Source organism: Eucyclogobius newberryi, unplaced genomic scaffold (assembly GCF_026437365.1).
Source record: "Eucyclogobius newberryi isolate DKJ021-1_F unplaced genomic scaffold, fEucNew1.0.hap1 SCAF_17, whole genome shotgun sequence".
NCBI lineage: Eukaryota > Metazoa > Chordata > Actinopteri > Gobiiformes > Gobiidae > Eucyclogobius > Eucyclogobius newberryi.
Genome location: NW_027315801.1, coordinates 34,109,582 through 34,135,455, shown reverse-complemented (window position 1 = coordinate 34,135,455; position 25,874 = coordinate 34,109,582). Strand labels below are relative to the sequence as shown.

Genomic DNA, 25,874 nt, shown 5'->3' with positions numbered 1-25,874 from the left:
GCGCACGGGGGAGTGGCATGCGCACGGGGGAGTGGCATGCGCACGGAGGAGTGGCATGCGCACGGGGGAGTAGCATGAGCACGGGGGAGTGGCATGCGCACGGGGGAGTGGCATGCGCACGGGGGAGTGGCATGCGCACGGGGGAGTGGCATGCGCACGGGGGAGTGGCATGCGCACGGGGGAGTGGCATGCGCACGGGGGAGTGGCATGCGCACGGGGGAGTGGCATGAGCACGGGGGAGTGGCATGCGCACGGGGGAGTAGCATGAGCACGGGGGAGTGGCATGCGCACGGGGGAGTGGCATGCGCACGGGGGAGTGGCATGCGCACGGGGGAGTGGCATGCGCACGGGGGAGTGGCATGCGCACGGGGGAGTGGCATGCGCACGGGGGAGTGGCATGAGCACGGGGGAGTGGCATGCGCACGGGGGAGTGGCATGCGCACGGGGGAGTGGCATGCGCACGGGGGAGTGGCATGCGCACGGGGGAGTGGCATGCGCACGGGGGAGTAGCATGAGCACGGGGGAGTGGCATGCGCACGGGGGAGTGGCATGAGCACGGGGGAGTGGCATGAGCACGGGGGAGTGGCATGCGCACGGGGGAGTGGCATGAGCACGGGGGAGTGGCATGCGCACGGGGGAGTGGCATGCGTACGGGGAGTGTCATGCGCACTTCCGCCTGAGTTCTCAAATCGCCGAAAAATTGTCCATCGCGCCTTTAATGCTTCAAGACATCGCTTCTAAAGACAATGTGCGATATAACATGTTTCTACAGTAGCATGCGCCGCTCCCCATAACTTTATAATAAATGTTTGAGTGATTTGAATGCTGTTATGTGCCTGGCTGTGATATGTCCCTGGCCCGGAGCAGGTTTCAGCACCTGTTAGAAGGAAAGATCAGACAGCCCCAGGTACTGCTGAATAAATCTATGGATCTTTTGGTCACATAAAGCCCATAAGCAAGTTTTATATCTGCCATAAAAAGTTTCTTGATCCCGGGGTGCTGCGTAATAACTCGCTAACCTTCATAAAAGTTTAATTCACACATGTGATTGCACTGGCCAGTCACAGAGCCTCGGCGGTTTTATCTAAATTCCAACTTATCCCCGCCTTCCCAAGAGATATCGTTCAATAAGGATGACAACGTAAAATGCCACAGCAAATGTTAAGAGTAATACAGTCTTGTTGACAACGCTCGTCTCGCCAAAGCATCAAAACGCCGCCCTTTGAGTCGCAAGAAAGACACGGGCAGTTTCCAAAGTTTGGGAAGAAACACAACTCGTCTTCTCCGAGTTCAGTAAAGACCCAAAGGAATGTTGATGGACATTTAAATTCATTTTATTGAGCAACAATAAGAGTGTTACTATTGCTATTATTATTATTATTACTTTTTATTCTATTAAGAGTTTTGTATAAGTTATCTGCTCTTTGTTGTTTACTTCTGTACCTACAGTGTTGCAACACTGGAATTCCCCCATTGTGGGACGAATAAAGGCTGATCTTATCTTATCTCTTAAATCTACCCTTCTATAAGAAAACAATATTTATAAAAAGTATCTTAGCTTGGCTCCTCCTTGAACCGACACCTTAACGTGGTGGAGGGGTTTGAGTGCCCGAATGATCCCGGGAGCTATGTTGTCGGGGGCTTCATGCCCCTGGTAGGGTCTCCCAAGGCAAACAGGTCCTAGGTGACGGGTCAGACAAAGATCGGTTCAGAAGCCTCTTATGACGACGACACAATCAAGGCAGTTCACGTCGCCCGGATCGGCGTCACCGGGGCCCCATCCTGGAGCCAGGCCTGGGATGGGTGCTCCATGGCGAGCGCCTGGTGGCCGGGTCTTACCCCACGGGGCCCGGCCGGGCACAGCCCGAAAGAGCGACGTGGGGCCGCCCTCCCGTGGGCCCACCACCCGCAGGAGGATCCATAAGGGGCCGGTGCAGAGAGATCTGGGCGGCAGTCGACGGCAGGGGCCTCGGCGACCAGATCTCCAGACACAGAGACTAACTCTGGGGACATGGAATGTCACCTCGCTGGGGGGGAAAGAGCCTGAGCTTGTGCGGGAGGTTGAGCGATACCGACTAGATATAGTCGGCCTCACCTCCACGCACAGTTTGGGCTCTGGTACCCATCTCCTCGAGAGGGGCTGGACGCTCCACTTCTCTGGTGTTGCCCGCGGGGAGAGGCGGCGGGCTGGTGTGGGCTTGCTGATAGCCCCTCAGCTCAGCCGCCACGTGTTGGAGTTTACCCCGGTGAACGAGAGGGTCGCGTCCCTCCGCCTTCGGGTGGGGGACAGGTCTCTCACTGTTGTGGCGGCCTACGGGCCGAACAGCAGTGCAGAGTACCCGGCCTTCTTGGAGTCCTTGGGAGGGGTACTGGACAGTGCACCGACCGGGGACTCCGTTGTTCTACTGGGGGACTTCAACGCCCACGTGGGCAATGACAGTGACACCTGGAGAGGGGTGATCGGGAAGAACGGCTTCCCCGATCTGAACCCGAGCGGTGTTCAGTTATTGGACTTCTGTGCTAGCCACGGATTGTCCATAACGAACACCATGTTCAAGCACAAGGGTGTCCATCAGTGCACGTGGCACCAGGACACCCTAGGCCGGAGGTCAATGATCGACTTAGTTGTCGTGTCATCAGACCTCCGGCCGCGTGTCTTGGACACTCGGGTGAAGAGAGGGGCAGAGTTGTCAACCGATCACCACCTGGTGGTGAGTTGGATCCGCTGGCGGAGGAGGAAGCCGGACAGACTTGGCAGACCCAAGCGCATTGTGAGGGTCTGTTGGGAACGTCTAGTGGAGCCCTCTGTCAGTAGGGTATTCAACTCGCACCTCCGGGAGAGCTTCTCCCATGTCCCGGGGGAGGCTGGGGACATTGAGTCCGAGTGGACCATGTTCTCCGCCTCCATTGTTGATGCGGCTGCTCGGAGCTGTGGTCGCAAGGTCTCCGGTGCCTGACGTGGCGGCAACCCCCGAACCCGGTGGTGGACACCGGAAGTAAGGGATGCCGTCAGACTAAAGAAGGAGGCCTATCAGGCCACTCTGGCTTGTAGGTCTCCGGAGGTCATCGACGGGTATCGGCAGGCCAAGCGAGCCGCGGCTCGTGCTGTCGCAGAGGCAAAAACCCGGGCCTGGGAGGAGTTCGGGGAGGCCATGGAGGAGGACTATCGGTCGGCACCAAAGAAATTCTGGCAAACCGTCCGGCGCCTCAGGAAGGGGAAGCAGTGTCTCACAAACACCGTTTACGGTGCGGGTGGAGGCCTGCTGACCTCGACTGGGGATGTCGTCGGACGGTGGAAGGAATACTTTGAGGATCTCCTTAATCCCTCAGTCACGTCTTCTGAAGAGGAAGTAGAGACCGGGGACTCGGAGGCTGGCTCATCCATCACCCAAGCTGAAGTCACTGAGGTTGTCCGCAAACTCCTCGGTGGCAGGGCTCCGGGGGTGGATGAGATCCGCCCTGAGTACCTAAAGTATCTGGATGTTGTAGGACTGTCTTGGTTGACACGTCTCTGCAACATCGCGTGGCGTTCGGGGACCGTGCCTCTGGACTGGCAGACCGGGGTGGTGGTCCCTCTGTTCAAGAAGGGGGACCGGAGGGTGTGTTCCAACTACAGAGGGATCACACTCCTCAGCCTCCCGGGTAAGGTCTATTCCAAGGTACTGGAGAGGAGAATTCGACCGATAGTCGAACCTCGGATTCAGGAGGAGCAGAGTGGTTTCCGTCCCGGTCGTGGAACACTGGACCAGCTCTATACCCTCCATCGGGTGCTCGAGGGTTCATGGGAGTTTGCCCAACCAGTCCACATGTGCTTTGTGGATCTGGAGAAGGCTTTTGACCGTGTCCCTCGGGGTGTCCTTTGGGGGGTGCTCCGGGAGTACGGGGTCCGGGGCCCTTTGCTCAGGGCTGTCCGGTCCCTGTATGACCGGAGCAGGAGCTGTGTTCGCATTGCCGGCAGTAAGTCAGACCTGTTCCCAGTGCATGTTGGACTCCGCCAGGGCTGCCCTGTGTCACCGGTTCTGTTCATAATTTTTATGGACAGAATTTCTAGGCGCAGTCAGGGGTCGGAGGGGGTCCGGTTTGGGGACCACAGGATCTCATCTCTGCTGTTTGCAGACGATGTTGTCCTGATGGCTCCATCAAACCCGGACCTGCAACATGCACTGGGACGGTTTGCAGCCGAGTGTGAAGCGGCTGGGATGAGAATCAGCACCTCCAAATCCGAGGCCATGGTTCTCGACCGGAAAAAGGTGGCTTGCCCTCTCCAGGTGGGTGGGGTGTCCTTGCCCCAAGTGGAGGAGTTCAAGTATCTCGGGGTCTTGTTCACGAGTGAGGGAAGGATGGAGCGTGAGATCGACAGGCGGATCGGTGCAGCGGCTGCAGTGATGCAGTCGCTGCATCGGACCGTTGTGGTAAAGAGGGAGCTGAGCCGAAAGGCAAAGCTCTCTATTTACCGGTCGGTCTACGTTCCTACCCTCACCTATGGTCATGAGCTTTGGGTAGTGACCGAAAGAACAAGATCGCGGATACAAGCGGTCGAAATGAGTTTCCTCCGCCGTGTGGCTGGGCGCTCCCTTAGAGATAAGGTGAGGAGCTCGGCCACACGGGGGGAGCTCGGAGTAGAGCCGCTGCTCCTCCACGTCGAGAGGAGCCAGCTGAGGTGGCTCGGGCATCTGTTCCGGATGCCTCCTGGGCGCCTCCCTCGGGAGGTGTTTCAGGCATGTCCCACCGGGAAGAGGCCCCGGGGAAGACCCAGGACACGCTGGAGAGACTATGTCTCTCGGCTGGCCTGGGAACGCCTCGGGATCCCCCCGGAGGAGTTAGAGGAAGTGTCTGGGGAGAGGGAAGTCTGGGAGTCCCTGCTCAGACTGCTGCCCCCGCGACCCGGCCCCGGATAAAGCGGCAGAAGATGGATGGATGGATGGATCTTAGCTTGAATGGATTTTTAATATAAATTCCATACGGACACGTTTATTAAATAAAAACATATAGTGAAATGGGATAAATGCAGTGGAATAATGAGTTTATTATAGTATATAATAAACTCAAGTGCAGATGACGTCTTTGTTACTGATGTAAATAAAATATCAGGCACAAGGATTTTGTGCAAACTTTTTCATTTCATCCCGGCTAAAACTAGTTAGTGTCACCAGCCCCTTGTCTCGAATGAATATTGCACTGTGTCCTGTGTCCTGTGTTCTGTGTCTCCTGTGTCTCCTGTGTTCTGTGTCTCCTGGGTCCTGTGTCTCCTGTGTCCTGTGTCTCCTGGGTCCTGTGTCTCCTGTGTCCTGTGTCTCCTGTGTTCTGTGTCTCCTGGGTCCTGTGTCTCCTGTGTCCTATGTCTCCTGTGTTCTGTGTCTCCTGTGTCTCCTGTGTTCTGTGTCTCCTGTGTCCTGTGTCTCCTGTGTCTCCTGTGTCCTGTGTCTCCTGTGTCTCCTGTGTCCTGTGTCTCCTGTGTCTCCTGTGTCCTGTGTCTCCTGTGTCTCCTGTGTTATGTGTCTCCTGTGTCCTGTGTCTCCTGTGTTCTGTGTCTCCTGTGTCCTGTGTCTCCTGTGTCCTGTGTCTCCTGTGTCTCCTGTGTCTCCTGTGTCCTGTGTCTCCTGTGTCTCCTGTGTTATGTGTCTCCTGTGTCCTGTGTCTCCTGTGTTCTGTGTCTCCTGTGTCTCCTGCATCCTGTGTCTCCTGTGTTCTGTGTCTCATGTGTCTCCTGTGTCCTGTATCTCCTGTGTCTCCTGTGTCTCCTGTGTCCTGTGTCTCCTGCGTTCTGTGTCTCCTGTGTCTCCTGTGTCTCCTGTCTCCTGTGTCTCCTGTGTCTCCTGTGTTCTGTGTCTCCTGTGTCTCCTGTGTCCTGTATCTCCTGTGTCTCCTGTGTCCTGTGTCTCCTGTGTCTCCTGTGTTCTGTGTCTCCTGTGTCCTGTATCTCCTGTGTCTCCTGTGTCCTGTGTCTCCTGTGTTCTGTGTCTCCTGTGTTCTGTGTCTCCTGTGTCTCCTGTGTCTCCTGTGTCTCCTGTGTCCTGTGTCCCCTGTGTCTCCTGTGTCCTGTGTCTCCTGTGTCCTGTGTCTCCTGTGTCTCCTGTGTCTCCTGTGTCCTGTGTCTCCTGTGTCTCCTGTGTCCTGTGTCTCCTGTGTCCTGTGTCTCCTGTGTCTCCTGTGTCTCCTGTGTTCTGTGTCTCCTGTGTCTCCTGTGTCCTGTGTCTCCTGTGTCTCCTGTGTCTCCTGTGTCCTGTGTCTCCTGTGTTCTGTGTCTCCTGTGTCTCCTGTGTCTCCTGTGTCCTGTGTCTCCTGTGTCTCCTGTGTCTCCTGTGTCTCCTGTGTTCTGTGTCTCCTGTGTCTCCTGTGTCCTGTGTCTCCTGTGTCTCCTGTGTCTCCTGTGTCCTGTGTCTCCTGTGTCCTGTGTCCTGTGTCTCCTGTGTCTCCTGTCTCCTGTGTCTCCTGTGTCTCCTGTGTCTCCTGTGTCTCCTGTGTCTCCTGTGTCCTTTAAAGACAGATTTCATCCACACGCGCTCTAAATGCACACGTAAAGGCAGCTCTTGAATCCTCGTGTATTTGCTTTGTTCAATCGTGACACTCGCACTGTCCCCTGCATCTGTGGCGTCTCTGTCCTTCATGTGAGCGTAAGACAAATGATTGGAAAATGTCTGTAGTCTGCACTTTTTTCCCGTAATCCTCTTGTGTGCAACTGGCTTTAGATTCAGTCCATCATATGTCGGGAGTGGCACTCTTCCAGAATGATACATACCGACACATAAAGTCCAATAAACAAAGGACTTGAAGTAAAGCAGGATATTATTCAGGAATGACCTCCAACAAAGGGAAGAGTCTCCGGCCTGTGATTCTTTTAATTCCCCGTCTTGAGTTGACCTCGTTACATAATCAGACATATGTTTGTTGATGCTGTTAACAAACAGGAAACATGAGTTCAGGGATATAAAGTTGCATCATTAAGTGCAGTTAGACATGGAGCGTCAGTCATGGTCCGGGGGAAATCGTGAATCTTTACAAAACAAAAATAGATGTGGTCACAAATGCAATGTCATTGTCCAAATGTTGCTCATCCGTTCTGTCAGTGACACATGTTTCAAAGACACTTTGTGCTCAGGGGACACAGTGATGGACAGAGAGTAAACCAGGACATGCCACAGCCTAAATGTACCACAGAGAGCAAATACTTCTCTTGTACTATGTATTATCAAGGAATTATCTTCAAGATGTTCAGTTAAAAGCAATTTAATTACATTTACACATGTCAAGATGATCTGGTTAATCAATAATTGTGATTGTTTAGGTCACAAGGTGATTATAAGAAGAAGAATTATAAGAAGTGCTCCAAAAAGTACAGCTAAATATTATTATATTAAATCTTGCGTTTTATGTGTGAGTTTGATTCTCGTCTCCGACAGTTTGCTGCATGTCTTCCTGTTTCTCATCTCCATTTCAAATTAAATTGTCTAATTGAGGCCAAAAAATCCTTAAAAAAAGACAAAATAAAGACGGTTTGATGAAGTTGGTCACACACTATTGGTAGTGTATTAGAATGAAAGAAAATGAAGGATTTTACGTCGTCATCTTTCTTTTCACGATAACGTCATTATTCAATATCGTGACTTCCTGTTTACACATAATACAACATTGTAACTCACAGAGCCCAGGTAGAAAAGGTCTTTCTTTCACAAGACTTTTTTGTGGCTGACACATTTATTTTTCATTGCGAGCCGTCAGACAAAAGGCTGAATTTTCACAAACAAACAAAACCATAGTGAAGGTGAGAGAATGAGAACGAGAACTCTTGAGTGTCGCTCTGGTCGCGCTCGCGCTGGGAGCTTTGGTGCATTTCAGCCACTCCTGAAAAGCTGTATTCATTGTTTTGCTCTGATTGGCTCTGCTGTGTAAATGAATAATTAAATAAATCATGCAAAAATCTAACTGTTTTCCCTATGCATATTGAATCAAGCATCCGTACATTTCACTCAAAATAAATTATATTCAGAAGTATTTAAACGCCTTGATGCAAAACTATAAATAGTAGAAGAAATTCAGTTGTTTTGTCTGGAATCTGTTTTTAGAAAGACAATGTTTTTCTTGTAACGAAACAACTGGATTCTTCCTCCCGTGGATCACTCCTGGACAAAAGAGGGATCACACCACTTGTATAATACGGTAAAGAACGCTGAAGAACAACATCTGAACTCCAGCTTCGGTCTTCCCCTCACAAAGAGACGTGTACATTTAAACTGGAGCGATGCAAACCACTGGATGTCGTAACGTCGAATCCCCCAGACACAAAGTAAGAATCAAGGAGAAACAAGAAACAAAGACAATGGCTCGTCCTCTGTGACACGTCGTGCAGGCTTAATTACAGAGTACAACATAAAGATGCTTCCTACTGGCTCAGTTCTTCTGCAGGTGACCCACGGGGCAGTCGCACTTCACCCAGATAAACACGGCTTTTGTCGACGGTGAGGGAGTTCAGTTTGATAATTTGGAATGAATTTGCATCAGGAATTGTGATTTTGTGCAGATTTCGTGAGAAAGGTATTCGTTTCAAGTCCCAGGAGGCGTGGAGTAAACAGGTTTATCAGCTCAAAATAACTTGTGAGGGAGAAGATGTTTAACAGGGGACCTTGGGCATGAATTGTTCATCTCCACAAGGATAAGGCTCGGAATAAGAGGCCGACTAATTATAATGTTAGATGAAGTGTGTCCCTCGAAGCAAGCAAAGAAACATGAGTGATTACTGTACATCGCAGCAGTTCCAATTCAGAAACAATAATGTGAGGATGACTAACATCATGGAACACAACCGATGAGCCACAAGAAGCTGCCGGACTGAACTGATGAACACAGAGTATAAGATCATTGAGGAATTATACACAATAGAACTTGCATTTCTTACAAACCCTTGAGTTTTGAAAATTGCACTTCACTTAATTGTTGTATTAGTCGGAACAAGAAGACAAGCAGCTACAGGGGGTGTTCTGGGAGTGGGACACAATAGTCTTCATCTGAAATGTGTCAAGAAACGATGCAACACATTTCAATAATTGATGTTCTCCATGTGTTAAACACTACTTTCAATTTGAGGCAGTATACTATGAAGAAAACAATGACAATGAGGGTTTTTCCACACCAAATGCTCATGTTGCTCTATAAATAGACAACGTGAATCAAATTGCACATTACTACAACATGGTATCTAGCATTTATTTAATTGTATATGTTTTTATTGCACTTATTGCACTTAAATACTATGAAAACATGCAGACCTGCAGTGAGCAAGGTCTCCTCTCCACAGATCTGACTTATAACTTGGCCTGGTGGCTTGTTTCCATAACGACTGATAAGTCCAAGACTGTTGAACCCTCTAAACTAACAGTATTTCCATGGACAAAGTCTGATAATAATATACCTTCACATGAAAGTAGAGATGGGGTGATATATCAGGGCAATATTTTAATAAACATACATGAAATACATGCTACTATCACCCGCTGTGGCACGATCCAGCAGTCTCACACCAAAGTACTAACTAGAGATCGCTGCATAAAGAAAACACATGAAGTTTTATTTGAACACTTAAGTGCAAAGAGGAAACTGCACAAACCAGACTTTACTGTTCCATTATCGCTTTGTGGTAAACAAGGCTGTGCGTCATTTGAACAACATAAGAATAAATCGGCCTCATATATATATATATTTTTACTTTTCTAACCAACCAAACAGGCCCCCATGCATTACAAAAGCTCCACAGCACTTAATATGTTGCACTGCACTCACTGTTGCTGTTGAAGCTACAACCGCTGCCTGCGCCATGGAAACCTGACAACCGCTAAGCCTGTGTTTACTGAGGAACATTTCTGCATAAACCAGCGTGTAATACACCCTTAATGAATCCCAGGGGGCGCCACAAACACACATGGGCTAATAACGATTGAATATGAAAATAATCACGGTTATCCAGAGATTTTCACTACGGCAACTGTGGTTAAAATGGCGATAACCGACAGAGTAATGAGTGGGGAACGAGATCCGGGGGCTTCGCCTGGGGGCTCGCTTCAAACTGATGCAAAAGTCAGGAAAGGAGCTGTGCACGGGGATACAGGGATGCACACGGCGGTGAGAGTGGAAAACTGAATTATTCCTAACCTTGCTTTATGGTAATGAAACAGAACAATAACACACGGTAATAACAGCTGTTCAATCATGGTTCTTCAGGTATTGAAACTGTCTTTTCTTACTTTCAGTACTTTCAGTGTCGACACTTTGATAGCAAACACAACATGACTATTCCTTGTCAAAATAACATATAGCCAAACATTCCAGGGCAAAGCAAGGGCGTCTCCATGGGAACGAGCATCAGAAAAAAGTGACGTAGTGAAGAAATACAACTGTGTTCTCTCTTTTTTTATACGGGACAAACTCAAACATATTTCCCCACAAACAAAATGTTAAGGTTGTCTAAAAGTTTGACACATTTCCCTGTACATTTGATTTGATTTGGGTGTCGAGAGGCTGAGCAAAGTGAATCTCTGCAGAATGGAGGCCTCACTTCGAGCCCGCATTTGAGATTCTGACACATCCATCTAGTGACCGGTCCAGCTGTGACAGAGAAATGAACGCAGCGGTGATGAAAAAGTGCTCTGATTTAGCAGCAGCTGACGGTGGGGCTGAGATGGAGGTCATTATAAAAAAAGGTCTTTAAAGAAAACGCGTGCGGCCCTCATATTCGTCATCCGCAGCCAGATGGTGATGTGTGCAAACGCTCCACAGACAACACATCGAGAGAGAGAGACGCGGCGTCGGAGCGTGAGAGCGGGGCAGGGGGAGCAGTTTGGGGTCTGAAATAAAAACTAATCTTAAATTCAGTACTTGGTGACAGCAAATGAATTCCTCCAGCTTACCTCAGCATGAATAAACGGGCGCAGGGGGAGCAGGCTGCGGGGGGGGGGGGGGGGGGGGGGGGGGGGGCGCCGTCGTTCGTGGGGTCCCAAATCCATTCGTTTCAGCTCGGGGTTTTATGCATCAAATAAAAAATAAAAAAGCCAATCTTGCTTTTTAAAGTGTCTTCCCCTCTGTCTGGGCTGATAAGGTGCATCTTTAAGGTTTCCCCATTCAGGGCAGGCAAATGGCAGCCACGAGCAGGGCAGGAGGCAGAGGGAGAGCGGCAGCTTTGATCACATCTCTGCCATGTGCAATATGTACACGGTTTATTCTTTTAAATAGTAAAGCTGAATATGTGAGGGCCCTGCAGCCGTGAAGAGCTAGTTCTATCAATCGTGCAATGGGTTAAATGTGTTTGTACGTACACCACAATGCTGTCGTCCCTCTACCCTCTTCCTTCTCTTCCTCCTCTTCCTCCTCTTCCTCCTCTCGCTCATAAACACAACATGATGTAAAGAGGATCAGGACGGTCCAGAAGTGTCCCCACTGCCAAAAGTGAACCCCGTTCAACAAGAGAACGTACGCAAATGTAAAACAACAAAACAACATATTATTAGCTAGCTGTTTTTATTTTATTTTATTTTATCTTTATTTTCCCCTCCATTCCTTATTAAGAAATTAGAGGTTTTGTTTATAAGAGTTTTGTTTATAAGAGTTCTTCTATTAAGAGTGTTTTTTAAACTTCCTATAAGTTATCTGTCCTTTTCCTCTGTATCTACTGTGTTGCAACAATGAAATTTCCCCATGTGTGGACAATAAAGGACTGTCTTATCTTCTCTAATAATAACATTAGAAATAAGGGGCTGGCATCCATGTAAAGAGTGTTTCACAAACATATTATATTTCCAGTGCGTAATGTTTCAGCACATTTCATAGATACAGGTTCAAATGTTGCATAAGAGGCAAAACTGACAATAAACCAGAACCTGTGTCTTGTTTATTGAAGCTCTAGCCCGTCTCAAACGCCACAATTGAGGATTTAGTTCATGTCTTTTTGTGAATTGCTCAGATTGGCCTTATGAAGGAACATTATTCAGGTTTGATTTAGGTTTGATTTATCGAGAAAACATGTTTGTTTGGGTGACATCAGCTGCTCACAAAACAGACCCCTGCGAGCCACGCCCGTGCCATGGAAACAAGCATCTGGAGGAGCTCTGTAATGGACTGGTGCGGGGAACCAAGAACCACTATCTATGTTTGTTTTGTTTGTTGTCTTTACACTAATCCAATAACTTTAGTCCACAGCGGGTTCGTCTGCTGCCAGAAGAAGCTCGTCCGATTTGCCTCTGCGGTTCTGGACGTGTGAATGACCCGTGAACGAGAATGTGCTCACGTTATTAGTCAAATGTTATTCAAAAATGATATGTATATTAATAATATGAATATACATATCATTTTTGAATAACATTATGTTTAATCACCTGCTAATTCTTCACACACTTATGTGACATACATTCATTGAACTGAAATACTGCAGTCCCAAAGTGACAGTTAAACTTTTCATGATAAAGAGATGGTGGAGCTGTAATATTTATAATGAGTTTTGGTAAATCAAAGTCTAACTTGAACATGTTTAGGGGCCGAGTGTAGCACCACCTCAGAACAAGTTATAACATTACAGAATCTATATATTGTTATAATCACACTTTAGCCAATTAGAACACATTCAATGGAACAGTAGCAACACAGGGATAATGTATATAATATGTATATAATATAAGACTCCCCTGGTTAACGAGACCATTGTGGCCTCTTTGTGCTTTACCATCAGACGTGGGTAAAACAGATATATACATACATACATACATACATACATACAGATATACAGATATATACATACATACATACATACAGATATATACATACATACATACATACATACATACATACAGATATATACATACATACAGATACATACATACAGATACATACATACATACAGATACATACATACATACATACATACATACATACATACATACATACATACAGATATATACATACATACAGATACATACATACATACATACATACATACATACAGATACATACATACAGATACATACATACATACATACATACATACATACATACATACATACATACATACATACAGATATATACATACATACATACATACATACATACATACAGATACATACATACATACATACATACATACATACATACATACAGATACATACATACATACATACATACATACATACAGATACATACATACATACAGATATATACATACATACATACATACAGATATACAGATACATACATACATACATACATACATACATACATACATACATACATACATACAGATATATACATACATACATATATACATACATACAGATACATACATACATACAGATACATACATACATACAGATATATACATACATACATACATACATACATACATACAGATACATACATACATACATATATACAGATATATACATACATACATACATACAGATATACAGATACATACATACATACATACATACATACAGATATATACATACATACAGATACATACATACATACATACATACAGATACATACATACATACATACATACATACATACATATATACAGATATATACATACATACATACATACATACATACATACATATATACATACATACATACATACATACATACATACATACATACATATATACATACATACAGATACATACATACATACATACATACATACATACATACAGATATATACATACATACATACATACATACATACATACATACATACAGATATATACATACATACATACATACAGATATACAGATACATACATACATACATACATACATACATACATACAGATATATACATACATATATACATACATACATACATACATACATACATACGTCATAAGGCGCTGGTACAGCTGGCAGCCCGGTGTAAACGCTCTCTCTTCTTTCTCACACTTATTGTGCTTTTATATATTTTATATATTTTGTAAATATAGTTAGTATATTTTTTTCTATTTTACTGTACGATAGGGACACGCGCTGGAATAGTTTTTTTAATTCAACTGTTTTTGACTTTTTTCGGTTTTTCGGACACGTTTATATGAAAGAGGAACTTCACGAACGATCGGGACACGCACTGGAATCGCTTTAAATTAACTTGTTTTGACTTTATTCGGCTGGATTGAGTGTTTTCGTTGTGTCGTTGCGATGTGTCTTGGCTCTGAGTCCCCCGGCCCCGCCCCCCGGCTCCGGCCCCGCCCCCCGGCTCCGGGCCCGCCCCCCGGCTCTGGCCCCGCCCCCCGGCTCCGGCCCCGCCCCCCGGCCGGCGCCGTACCGCGTTTCCACAAAGGAGGAACTCATGAAACTGCGGAGAACAGTCGTCTTACCCGGAGAGCGTCACGTTATCCCGGCGCAATACTGACCTAACCTAATACTGATGTGCAATTCTGTCTTATGTGCAATTGCTGTTGGAATTCATGTGCAATCTATGTGCTGTCGTGACACATATTCATGTGCAGTTACTGTCGTGATCACATGCAATGGTATTTATTTATTTATTTGTCCATGGGAGTTTTTATTTATTTATAGGAGATCTTCTACTGAAAATGTTTTTCAGACTTCCTATAAGTGATCTGTTCTTCTGTATCTACCTCTGGATCTACCTGCGTTGCACCAATGAAATTTCCCCATGTGGGACAATAAAGGAATATCTTATCTTATCTCTTATCTTATCTTACATACATACATACATACATACATACAGATATATACATACATACATGCAGATATATACATACATACATACATACAGATATATACATACATACATACATACAGATATATACATACATACATGCAGATATATACATACATACATACAGATATATACATACATACATACAAACAGATATATACATACATACATACATACATACAGATATATACATACATACATACAGGTATATACATACATACATACAGATATATACATACATACATACAGATATATACATACATACATACAGATATATACATACATACATACAGGTATATACATACATACATACAGATATATACATACATACATACAGATATATACATACATACAAACAGATATATACATACATACATACATACAGATATATACATACATACATACATACAGATATATACATACATACATACAGATATATACATACATACATACAGATATATACATACATACAAACAGATATATACATACATACTAGACTCTGTATTTGATCCATGGTCATGGGGCGGTTTTAGGTTTGGAGCAGCCGACACTAATATGTTTCTGATGATACTTTATAGAAGTCGTGCTTTTTGGACTCTGTTAGTTTGTATTACACACAGTTTCACACACAGAACATGTTGGCTGTCGCACTAAATGAGAGATGAACAATATTTTGCAGGTAGAATATCAATTGAATGTACCTTTTATTTGGACAAATGACCATAGTGCTTTATGGGGCTAATTAGATCATTAACAAAGGATGTTTAAAGGCTGCGTGAATATAGATCACATCTGCATATCAATGTGCATGTGTCTTTATAACTTTATTACTACTTTATCTTACCTCTCTTGAGATTTCCTGTGAACATTAATAACATTTACCGGCAGGGTAAAGTACAGATGGAATTGGGTCAAAACTTGAGGAGGGATATTGCACCATTTATTTAAAAGGTTCAGTCTTCAGTCCAGAGTTTGTTTAACGGAGAGTTTAAGCTGTTCTTCTTCTTCAGAGTGTCACGTTATGTTGCTGTGACGTGTCTGGAGCGAGCATCATTGGGACAGAGGACAACAAACACTGCCGCCGGGACGATAAACCGGGACTAAGGGGTCTTTTCACTCTCCCACAACTGTCCTGAAGAACTGGGACTGCAGGTGGCGCTGTCGTCCTGCCTCTTCCGGTAAGAAGACAACGCCCAGAACCTGTCAGTCAGCGGAAAAGACACGTCACAGCAACATCACGTGACATTGGAGAAACTGAAACCTTTTTTTAATAAATGAATGATCAGAAGTCCAAATTAAGATCATTGGACTAGATCAGACCGGGGCTGGATGTGGCCCTCGGCATGTTTTAATCCGGCCCCTAGAAAGATTTTTGTTTCTATGTTTTAACTGTAACATCTGTCAGCACTTGTTCCCTTATTAAAGATGACATGAAATGAATTATATAATAGATTAAATAGCCTATATTTGACAGAAAAGTGATATTTTATCTGATATTCATTATTATTATAATGTTTTCACACCAATGATCGTGGGCCGGCCCTCCACTACTTACCTGGATTTGAATATGGCTCTCAGAGGGAAATAATTGCCCACCCCTGGACTAGATATTCCACCACTTTTAGTTTTGAATACCAGGCAAGTAATTCAACTCTCTACTATGTCTAAACCACAAACATATGTTTTTTCCCCATCAACACACCTGAAATATGACTTGTCCCATTAACGTTCTATTATCGAGGTCCAACAGAAAACGTTGGCGTCACTTCTTGCTGGTGAGTGACACTGGGCGTTGGGTTAATAGGTCACATTCCCATGGACGGATCGTAGGACGGTGGCCCACGTCTGAAACTAATATCCAACCGTGTCACACCGGTTTTCTGTTAATCAAAACGGTAACATGGGAAATTCAATAAGCGCACTTGTAGCCGGCGGATCGGGTGGCGCGCGCGGGGAACGCACACAATTGATTAAATCTGGCTCTATACGTGGAAACGGTGAATTAAAGCCATTTTTTTTGTTGCGCGCAGGTCTACGTAAACGCTCAGAACGCATCATTTTTCACTCACTAATGGAAACATTCATCTTGTGACAACCATGTATTTTCACGTAAGTACTTAAGTACACAGATACATGGGCCAAAGTGGAAGCATTGTAATAACCAAGAGATGAAGTGAAAATAACCAGCAAATAACACAACACCGCTACTACAATATTACTGTTATATGAGACAACCTCTGCTATTCGACTACTACTACAACTACTACTACAACTACTACTTGTACAGCCACTTATTGTATTCGTCTGCCACAATTGGGCTACTACTACTTTCCATCACGCCTTCTTGATACTGCACTGGTCGTGATATGACCCACGTTGTCAACAAGGTGTAACAATACATATAGAATATATATACATATAGAATATATTTTATACATATATATATATATATATATATATATATTTATGTGTATATATATATATATATATATATTTATGTATATATATATATATATATATATATATATATATGTATACAATATTCTGAGGTTCCTGTCATCGAATACAATCAAACAAAATACATGTGGTTTGAATGTGTACTTATCTTATGACTACATGCATCTGCTTTAAGTGTATTTCACATAAATCAACCATTATTCAGTGTAAATTACTCGTACCAAATGTCAACTCATAAGCTGTGCTAATGACTTGTCAATCACATTAAAGATCACTTTGACTGTGTTTACACCGCCCTCTAATTAAACAACAATATGTCTGACTAATTAGTGCGATGCCAATTTAAATGCATAATATATTTTGACACATCCACTGAGCATAATTACCATCAGATTTTCTCGGCTAATCCTACATTTGAAAATAGGAATGTGTGAGGTTATGTCTTGATTTATGAGGCTAAATGTTTGTCTTTTCACATCGCAGCGGCTCATTTGCAAGTGTTTAATTGACACGGCGCACTTATGAGCCTTGTACGCAGAAAAAGGCAGTGGATGGCTTCGATTTTAGATTTTTTTGGTTGAAATAAAATGCACACGCAGCTTTTGGGAAAGACAATTATTTGGGAATACGGCTCATCTTCACCCACGCCACGACTTCAAAGCTTCTGATGGATCAATGAAGACGGACAGTATTTGAAACAGTGGTCTTTGGGAGGCTCGCGGGGGAAGACACGCCCCGTGGATCAGTATTGGAGAGTCGTTTTGGGGCTGGGAGCGTGATGCCTGTTGAAAAGTGGAAGGAGTTCAGATGAAAACCAGCGGCGTCGTCGTTGGTGATGGTAAAACGGCACGTCTGTGTGAATGAGCGGGACATGATGTTCTGAATTGGCACTTCAAGGTTTTCCAGCGGCACCGTCGGATTATAGTGGAATGAATCACACAAGTCTGGCAATTTCACTACTTCACTCGTTCAATACGTGACTCCAACATGTTCTGGAACCCGCTGGAGCAGATGTTCCCCTGGTTTGTGACTGTCGTCCCAGTCGTCCCAGTCGTCCCAGTCGTCCCAGTCGTCCCACTGTCAAATGTCTTGCAGTCCTTATTCAGAACTGATTAAGACCATTTTTTGCCCTGGCTTAATCATTTCATTGACGTTTTTAGTAGAATTTAGTCATTAATCACAATATAAACTCACTTTAGTTCAACATATTGTGCTTTTTCTGCTGTGTAGTTATAATAGAGAGTATCTGAGTGTGTGTGTGTGTGTGTGTGTGTGTGAGTGTGTGTGTGTGTGTGTGTGTGTGTGTGTGAGTGTGTGTGTGTGAGTGTGTGTGGTGATGCTTCAAATGGACAATTAAGACTCAAACATGAATCTCTTAAAAAACAACTTAATCCAATTAATGAGGAGCTGAAAATAATCAATTAAAGTTCTTAAAAGGCGACTTTGCTCCAGTGAGTGACAAATACTGGGAGAAAAGTGTTGTTGACATTATGTTGAGTGAAAATGTAGAATCTGAACTTTTGCACTGGCGGAGTAAACAAATAAATAAATGACGGTGTATAAAATGTTTTTGAACAAAATGACATGCCAATTACTGTGACTATTGCCACGGCGGCTGCAGACGTCACAAAAAGATGATTTATATTTCTGTATCGAGTTCGTTTCTCTTGGATTTTCTATGGCAGTGAAATACAGTATTATAGCAGTATTTTTAACTTAGAGAACGAATCAGAGCTCAACTTTTTATTTCATGAACTTTCGTTATCAATGTGAGAAAATGTCTGGAGATGCACTTGAGATAACTTCATGTTTAACAGACATTCTAACATGGAACAGAGCAATCGCTACTTGACAATTTATCGACGCAGCACATGTTTGTACTCATCATGATTTGGACAATGAGACAAAATGGTTTAATCAGAAAAGGTTTTATTCCTATTGTTACAGAATTCAGCAACTCGGCCCTTGCGTCTGCAGTAAAGTACAAAATAGAACAATGTATACTAACGATAGTAAAAAAAGCTGATATTTAGGACCTAGTTCCATTAGAATACTGAGCTCTGGATGTGAAGAAGGTGTAACAGGCATTTGGATAAGAACATGAGAACGGACCAGATGATGTGAAATGAAACTCTCCTTTGACGGTTGACCACGCGCTTCCAGGCGATTTCTCTCAGTAAGTAAGGAAACTTTACTCATATAGTGCTTTTCACAGATAAAACCACAAAGTGCTTTACAAAGAGCAGGTCGAGCAAAATTACAGCAACAATAAAAACAAAAAGAAGCTGCAAAAGCTTTTCTAAACAAACAGACAAACAAACAAATAAAGGACTCAACAGAGTGACCACAGTTGAGTTTTACATCTTCAGGTTGTAACTGGAGGACCAAAGGGCGCGACCAGAGTCAAAAGGTCCAGGATGTACAGGGGGGCGGGGCCTGTTTGTGAAACACTCCTAAAAGCAACAACACACATTTTAAAATCAACCGTGAACTTCACCCAAAGCTCAGGGATGAAGGACGATAAAACTGGGGGAAAAGGCAAGAGCAACACAACAACAGAACTGTACGGAAAGCTATATATATATTGTATTTATTGTATTTTCTTGTTGCACTTCTGACTCACCCCTTGTTGATGCTCGGTAACATGCCGTGTAAAGGTTAAAACCACACAACCTACATCCAACCTTCCCACTGCCCTGCTCCTCTCTCCTCCTCTCCTCTTTGGGACTCGCCCTCTGACAGAACACATATGGTGCAGCGGGGGCCCCTGCTCAGCGCTCAGACCTGCCAGGCCCTTGGGGAGAACAGAGTCGAGCTGGTTAACTCCGCCTGAACCCGCTCTGGGAACGCACTCCCCTCGGCCTTCTCAGTCCAACACAGCTGATGTCCAGTGTTTACAGTATATACACATGCATAAATATACATATACAAAATAATAATATTGAGATGAATCGCTTCTCCAGGGACTCGCCTCACCACCTTGCACAAAAACACACACACTTGTCGTATCGTTTTAAGTTTCGGGCCGCGCTCACGTTGCTTCATGCTTGTCTTGCGAGTGAAGCGTACAGTATATAATGTGAGTCCGCGCTGAATATTAATGCGCTCTTTCTGTGCAAGAGTGAGGCAAGGGCCCTGCAACATGGGTCCTTTCACAAACCGGGAGCACGCCGCGCGCCGTTGTTAAGCGCTAATTTGCAGCGAATACTACGAACGTGGGGTTTTTCACATAATTGCGGCGGCGTATTGGTGCAGAAGTCTGGTCGTGCCGCTGCCAGACACAGACTTGAATTGACTTCTTGAAGATCAGAAGTCGTGTCTTGAGATGCCGTTTCTGCTGACAATTGCTGTGTTTCTGTTTCGCAGCGAGTGCTTTTTGAAGGGGAATCTGGAGACGTAACCAGGAAAATGTGCATTAGCGGCAGTTTTGTGGAGGGCTGTTATTGTTTTTGTTTGAAATCCCGTGTTTTTCGCGCATGATATGTTCAATAATTCAACAACAGAATGACTTATGTCTTTGAGAAGGGCTTATTATTTCATTTTTTCACTAAAAGAAGCATTTACAAAAATCAAAAAACAAATATTATTGACAAAGACAGATATTTTAACTGTATGTGGAGTGACATCGATGGAACAAGTTGGGGGTTTTAATTTCGCGCCCAAACTCACGCAGCAGTCGCCTCGAGGGGCGACAGTGGATAACACAATGGCACAATATGAAAGCAACTGATTAGAGTCATTCAAGGTCACAGAGGTCACAGAGGTCACAGAGGTCACAACACAAACCCTGCTTTGCATTACAGACGATTTCAGATGTTTATTATGGCATTTATTGTCCGTGATGCATTGAATGAACAAATAGTGACTAAAATATAAATGAGATTAAAAGTATGTCTGTTGAGCAAGTGGGGAATAAAATGTGAATATCATGTATGTAGTTATTTTCATACATTACTGTTGTACTCACATGGAATAATGTCACATTCATGTGCAAATAACTAATGTAAATAGTGTTTATTACCATTATTATTAGTATTATTTTGTCTTACACTAGCTGTTTTTATTTTATTTTATCTTTATTTTTCCCCTCCATTCCTTATTAGGAAATAAGAGGTTTTGTCTATAGGAGTTTTTGTTTATAAGAGTTTTGTTTATAAGAGTTCTTCTATTAAGAGTGTTTTTTAAACTTCCTATAAGTTATCTGTCCTTTTCCTCTGTATCTACTGCGTTGCAACAATGGAATTTCCCCATATGTGGACAATAAAGGAATATCTTATCTTCTCTTAGTTTATAGTAACAAATGCTACAAAAACGCACATTAAAAATATTAAATGTGTGAAAGTTTGAAATAAGGTGATATTTTTTCATTTTGTCTGTTTCACACTGAAACGTCACTAACATATAATATAATATTTAAAGACATGTTTTATCACATCTCTGTTGGATTGACATCATTGTCTGACTATCACAAAACACTTGTCTTTGACCATCTGCCTCTTCAATCTGTGATTCACTTATTTGACTCCATATTCTAATTTTGTATATGTCCAAAGCAAATCAAAATGGTGATATACATATTCAGCCCTGGTCAAAATCACCAGCATAAATTGTCATATAAATCTATTTTGCATTTTGAATTTCTGTTATTGTTGTTTTTTTTACAGACAATTATTATCACAACTAATAAAGCAAATAAAATAATGAGATAGAACAGCATTTCCTATATCTATAAAGCCAAACCATGTCTAAAATACAAAAGTGGTGTTAAATGGGACGATGTCTCTAGTGCTGTGTCTTTAATGGGACGGCTAAATGGGACGTGATGCAGACAAAGTGAGTCTCCGTCCCCGAGGACACCGTCATTAGACAACAACTGATATCTACAGAGTTTTGCTTGTAATACTTATGAATGCCACGAAGACAAACTGAACTGGATCTTTTGAACGAGTAACTGGCATATGCGGCGCAGTCGTGGGGCGCACTAATTATTTCAGACTTGACTGAGAGAAGGGGCGGCGGATTCAGGAACAAAAAAGAGCCAAGATGAAAAGATTGCTCATTTTCCAAGACACAAAAAACATATTCATCTACTTCCCGGCACCAGACTTCTGTGACATTCAAACAAGGAGCAGCATTTGACCCTGAATGTTTTGTGCGCCAGGGAAATTGGGTCGCTCATTAAAACGAGATCAATGGCACGTATTTTTTTACTCTTTATTTTTTTTACTTTTTTCCGTCGCCGTCTCAATTAGATTCATAACAAACGAGGTGCTTTCTGAAACAAATGAGTGTGTGAGTGTGCTTTTAACTGCTGCTCTGGCGGAGGGAGAACTTTTGCATTGCTGTTGCAAAAGAAACAGACGCATGAAACATAAAAATCAAAACAATTAAGATTTGAAGCCTTGAGATGACAATAAAAGCGCATGCGTTTTTCCTGATTCATTCCGACGACTATAGAAAAAGAAAATTGGTGTAATAGAACCACAATTTTATGATCATTTTGTCATTACAGTGGAAAAACGGCTCTGGCAGCAGCAGTTCAAAGAAAAACCTCAACGTTCAAATGCCAGTTTTGGATTATTTCCATCCTTAGGCCGTAGTTATTTTATTACGGATTTTTAAATGAAATATATTGAACAGGCGGGCAAAATATAAATATAATTTCAATTTCAAAGATTTTTTTCTTCCGGGTTTTCCCAAAACACACCACGGGAGGAGAGGGGGGGAGGGGGGGGGCAGGATTTTGACGAAAAATTGCTACACGCGTTCTTATCTTTTGACTTAATCTTGCTTTTTATATTTCATTTAATGCTATTTTGCGTTGTCGGCCGTACTTTATCAAAAAAAAAAAATGATAATAATGTATTTTATTTATATTGTAGAAATCAATCATCTAAGTGCGGCAGATCCGTAAACCAAGTAATAAAATAAGTGTGGCCTGATCTCAACAATTACATGAGGTCGTTATGTCCCTTTAAGCAGGACTTTTCACCTGGCCAGTTGAACAAATAGTCCTCATGGTGAATTATACTATAGGAGGGGCTTTATTGTATGTTATTGTGTGCATGGCTCTGCTCTTTGTGCCTCTTGACCAGGTCTTGTACTAGTTCATGATCTACTAATCTAAGGTTGTATAAAATAATGCTGTTATGGTATTATCAGATTATATTTTGAACTTGTGGAGATATCTAGTGCTGTGCTGGAGGTCGATCAAATGCAACTGTTCTCTCTTGATTGTTCTTGATAATGAGGATGAGACCTTGGATGGCGTGAGTTAAACTGCAGACATTGTGTAGACGTGTGACATTATGGTAGACGATGGAGTTAGATTTGATGTTTCCTCAGTGTGTTTACATTTAGCTTGGACAAAAAAGGGATTAAAGAAGCTGCAGTTTCAAAAAGCAGTAGATCACAGCAAATATATGTTTCAAATCAAGCCAGAATTGAAAAGCCAGAATTGTTAACAGAAACTTATACTATAAAATATGTCTAACTCTCCACTCGTCTCATTCTCATGGACCTAACCTCGTGTCTTGTCTTGTTTTTTGTATGTCTTTAACACTCTCATGTTTATTCCTACCACTGAATTGAAGAATGTTATGTTTTATTCTTTCTTTCTTTCTTTCTTTCTTTCTTTTGTCTTTCTTTCTCCTTTAACTGCAGTCTGGGCTTGTTTGTCTGTTGCTAATTGTCGTGTGTTAAAAATGAAAACTGCTATACAAATAAAGTTCATTTGTCTGCTTGAACTGATTGAATTGATTCCCAAAAATGTGTCCTCTTTTTTACATTCAGAAGAAACAACAACGGGACGGCGTTCGTTATCTTTGTGAAGCACAAGAGAAAAGCCAATGACACTCGTATAAATGCAAAATACAACAGTTTGTTTGGGGGACTCACCTGCCACACTCTCCACCAATGACAGCAGCAGGAGAAGTTTCCATAGCAACTCCATTTCAACGGTCTCGGGTTAATACAGCTCACATCCAATCACAGGTGCGTGGACCGCGGGCTTTGTCCTGGGCGTTCACTGGTCCTCTGCGGGATGGAAAGACAAAGGGAGAATTAGACGAGCGTCTCATGGTCTCATTTAACTCTGACACTCCAGCATGAGCCCACTTTATTCAACCTTTTACACCTGATTAATGACAAGGGCATAATGTGTCTGCAAAAGTACAAACTTGTTGACCACATGTGATGTATTAGAGCATAATCTCTCCCTTTCAATCTGACATCTCAATGCATTACCAAAAATATACTTTAAATTATTCGAAGACTAAGTAAAAAAAGACACATAAAAAAGCTAATTACATGTTATCCATCTGTAAAGAATTGAAATGTTTAATCTGAATGATTGAATTATTTTATATCACATTATTTCTTACACTAGTTTGTATTTGTGCTAGTATACTTAATTTTAATATGATATGTAATCGTAATTGCATGTCATATATAATACAATAATAAGACATTTGGTGGTTTTGACTGGAAAGCCGGAAATGCAATACAGACTTACTTCATCTTATTTAAATAAATGGACTTACTTGAGACCATTCATTATTATTATCTGGAGCAATGAACGGCGATATTTCATGAAAGATATAACCTTTGGTGATGGAGCTTTTAACTAAAAATAAAGAATTGTCCGTGTCAGTCGTCTGAACGTGTTTCATCCAAGTCAGTACAGCTGCTTTGGCTATGAACACCTCTAAAGTTATATACATTTAAGTAGAGTTTAAATGTAAAGTTTTGTTTTAAAATATGCTTCATAAGAGGTCAATGGACAAATTTACAATTTACAAAGCAGATTTCTGACAGAGGGTGATTTGTCAGAGTCAAACCCTTCTCCTGGCACAGTTCAGCGAAAACTTCAATAGAGATCACTTCTGAGAGAGCGACATCAAGCGATTGGCTCCTTGCAGTGAACTCTTTTGAGAGCAAACAAAGGGCTGCTGTCAGACACATCCCTGCTCTGTAATAACGCATTGTCCGGGTGCCGTACATTCTTCTGAGCAGAAAGGATTATGTATTTGAGACATAAAGAGCTGACTGTATGCGGCGCTCCTCGTCCTGCGGGAGGGAGCGCAATTGATTTTCTCAAGGTCTAAAGTGTCATTTATCTCTGCTTAGAGCTAAACCCGTCCTCTAAAGTGCTGGATATGACAGTCAGATGGGCTGTGGCTGCCAGGGAATGGGTAGTATTAGTTTATTTTATAATTTATTACATCGTCATCTAAACTACATGTCATGGTATTATATAGTGGTCACTAATAGGAGGGGTCCAGTCTGGATCTAGACCCAAACTCAGTCCCGTCCGGACCAGAACCGTTGATCAGCACGAGCCGCTCCTTCACAAACCCTCTCCTCGTGTTAATGAACTGGGAGTTTGCTTCTTTCCTTTCCCGTCTCTCACCCACCACTGCCCGCGGGTCAGATCACACCGCGGAGTGAGCTTCACATCACGGGAGAGCTGACTAAATGAGAAAGAAGTGCAGCACAGTCTTAAGAGAGCGCTTCACTTTTCTGCTTTTTAGAGCAACGAGAGAAACATAAAGGTTTTTGCAGGTAACGGCGATCAGCCAATCACTGAGCTGCATTGTTTTGTTGGGAGTTCACCTCAGCTTTATATTCTACATCAAATCAACTTTTAAATGAGCAATAAAACATTTCAATTTATTTCAAAACCATAATTAGACTATTT

General features: G+C 43.1%; 1 protein-coding gene across 1 annotated transcript in view; it reads right to left on the bottom strand.

Moving 5' to 3' along the window:
• LOC140363553 (contactin-4-like) overlaps positions 1–24,199 on the bottom strand; it is a 218,166-nt gene extending 193,967 nt beyond the window's left edge. The window contains exon 1 of the mRNA XM_072450184.1: positions 24,074–24,199. Within this exon, the coding sequence (XP_072306285.1) occupies positions 24,074–24,128 (55 nt within the window). The 5' untranslated portion in view covers positions 24,129–24,199. The remainder of the gene's footprint in view (positions 1–24,073) is intronic.
• Positions 24,200–25,874: the final 1,675 nt, after the last annotated feature.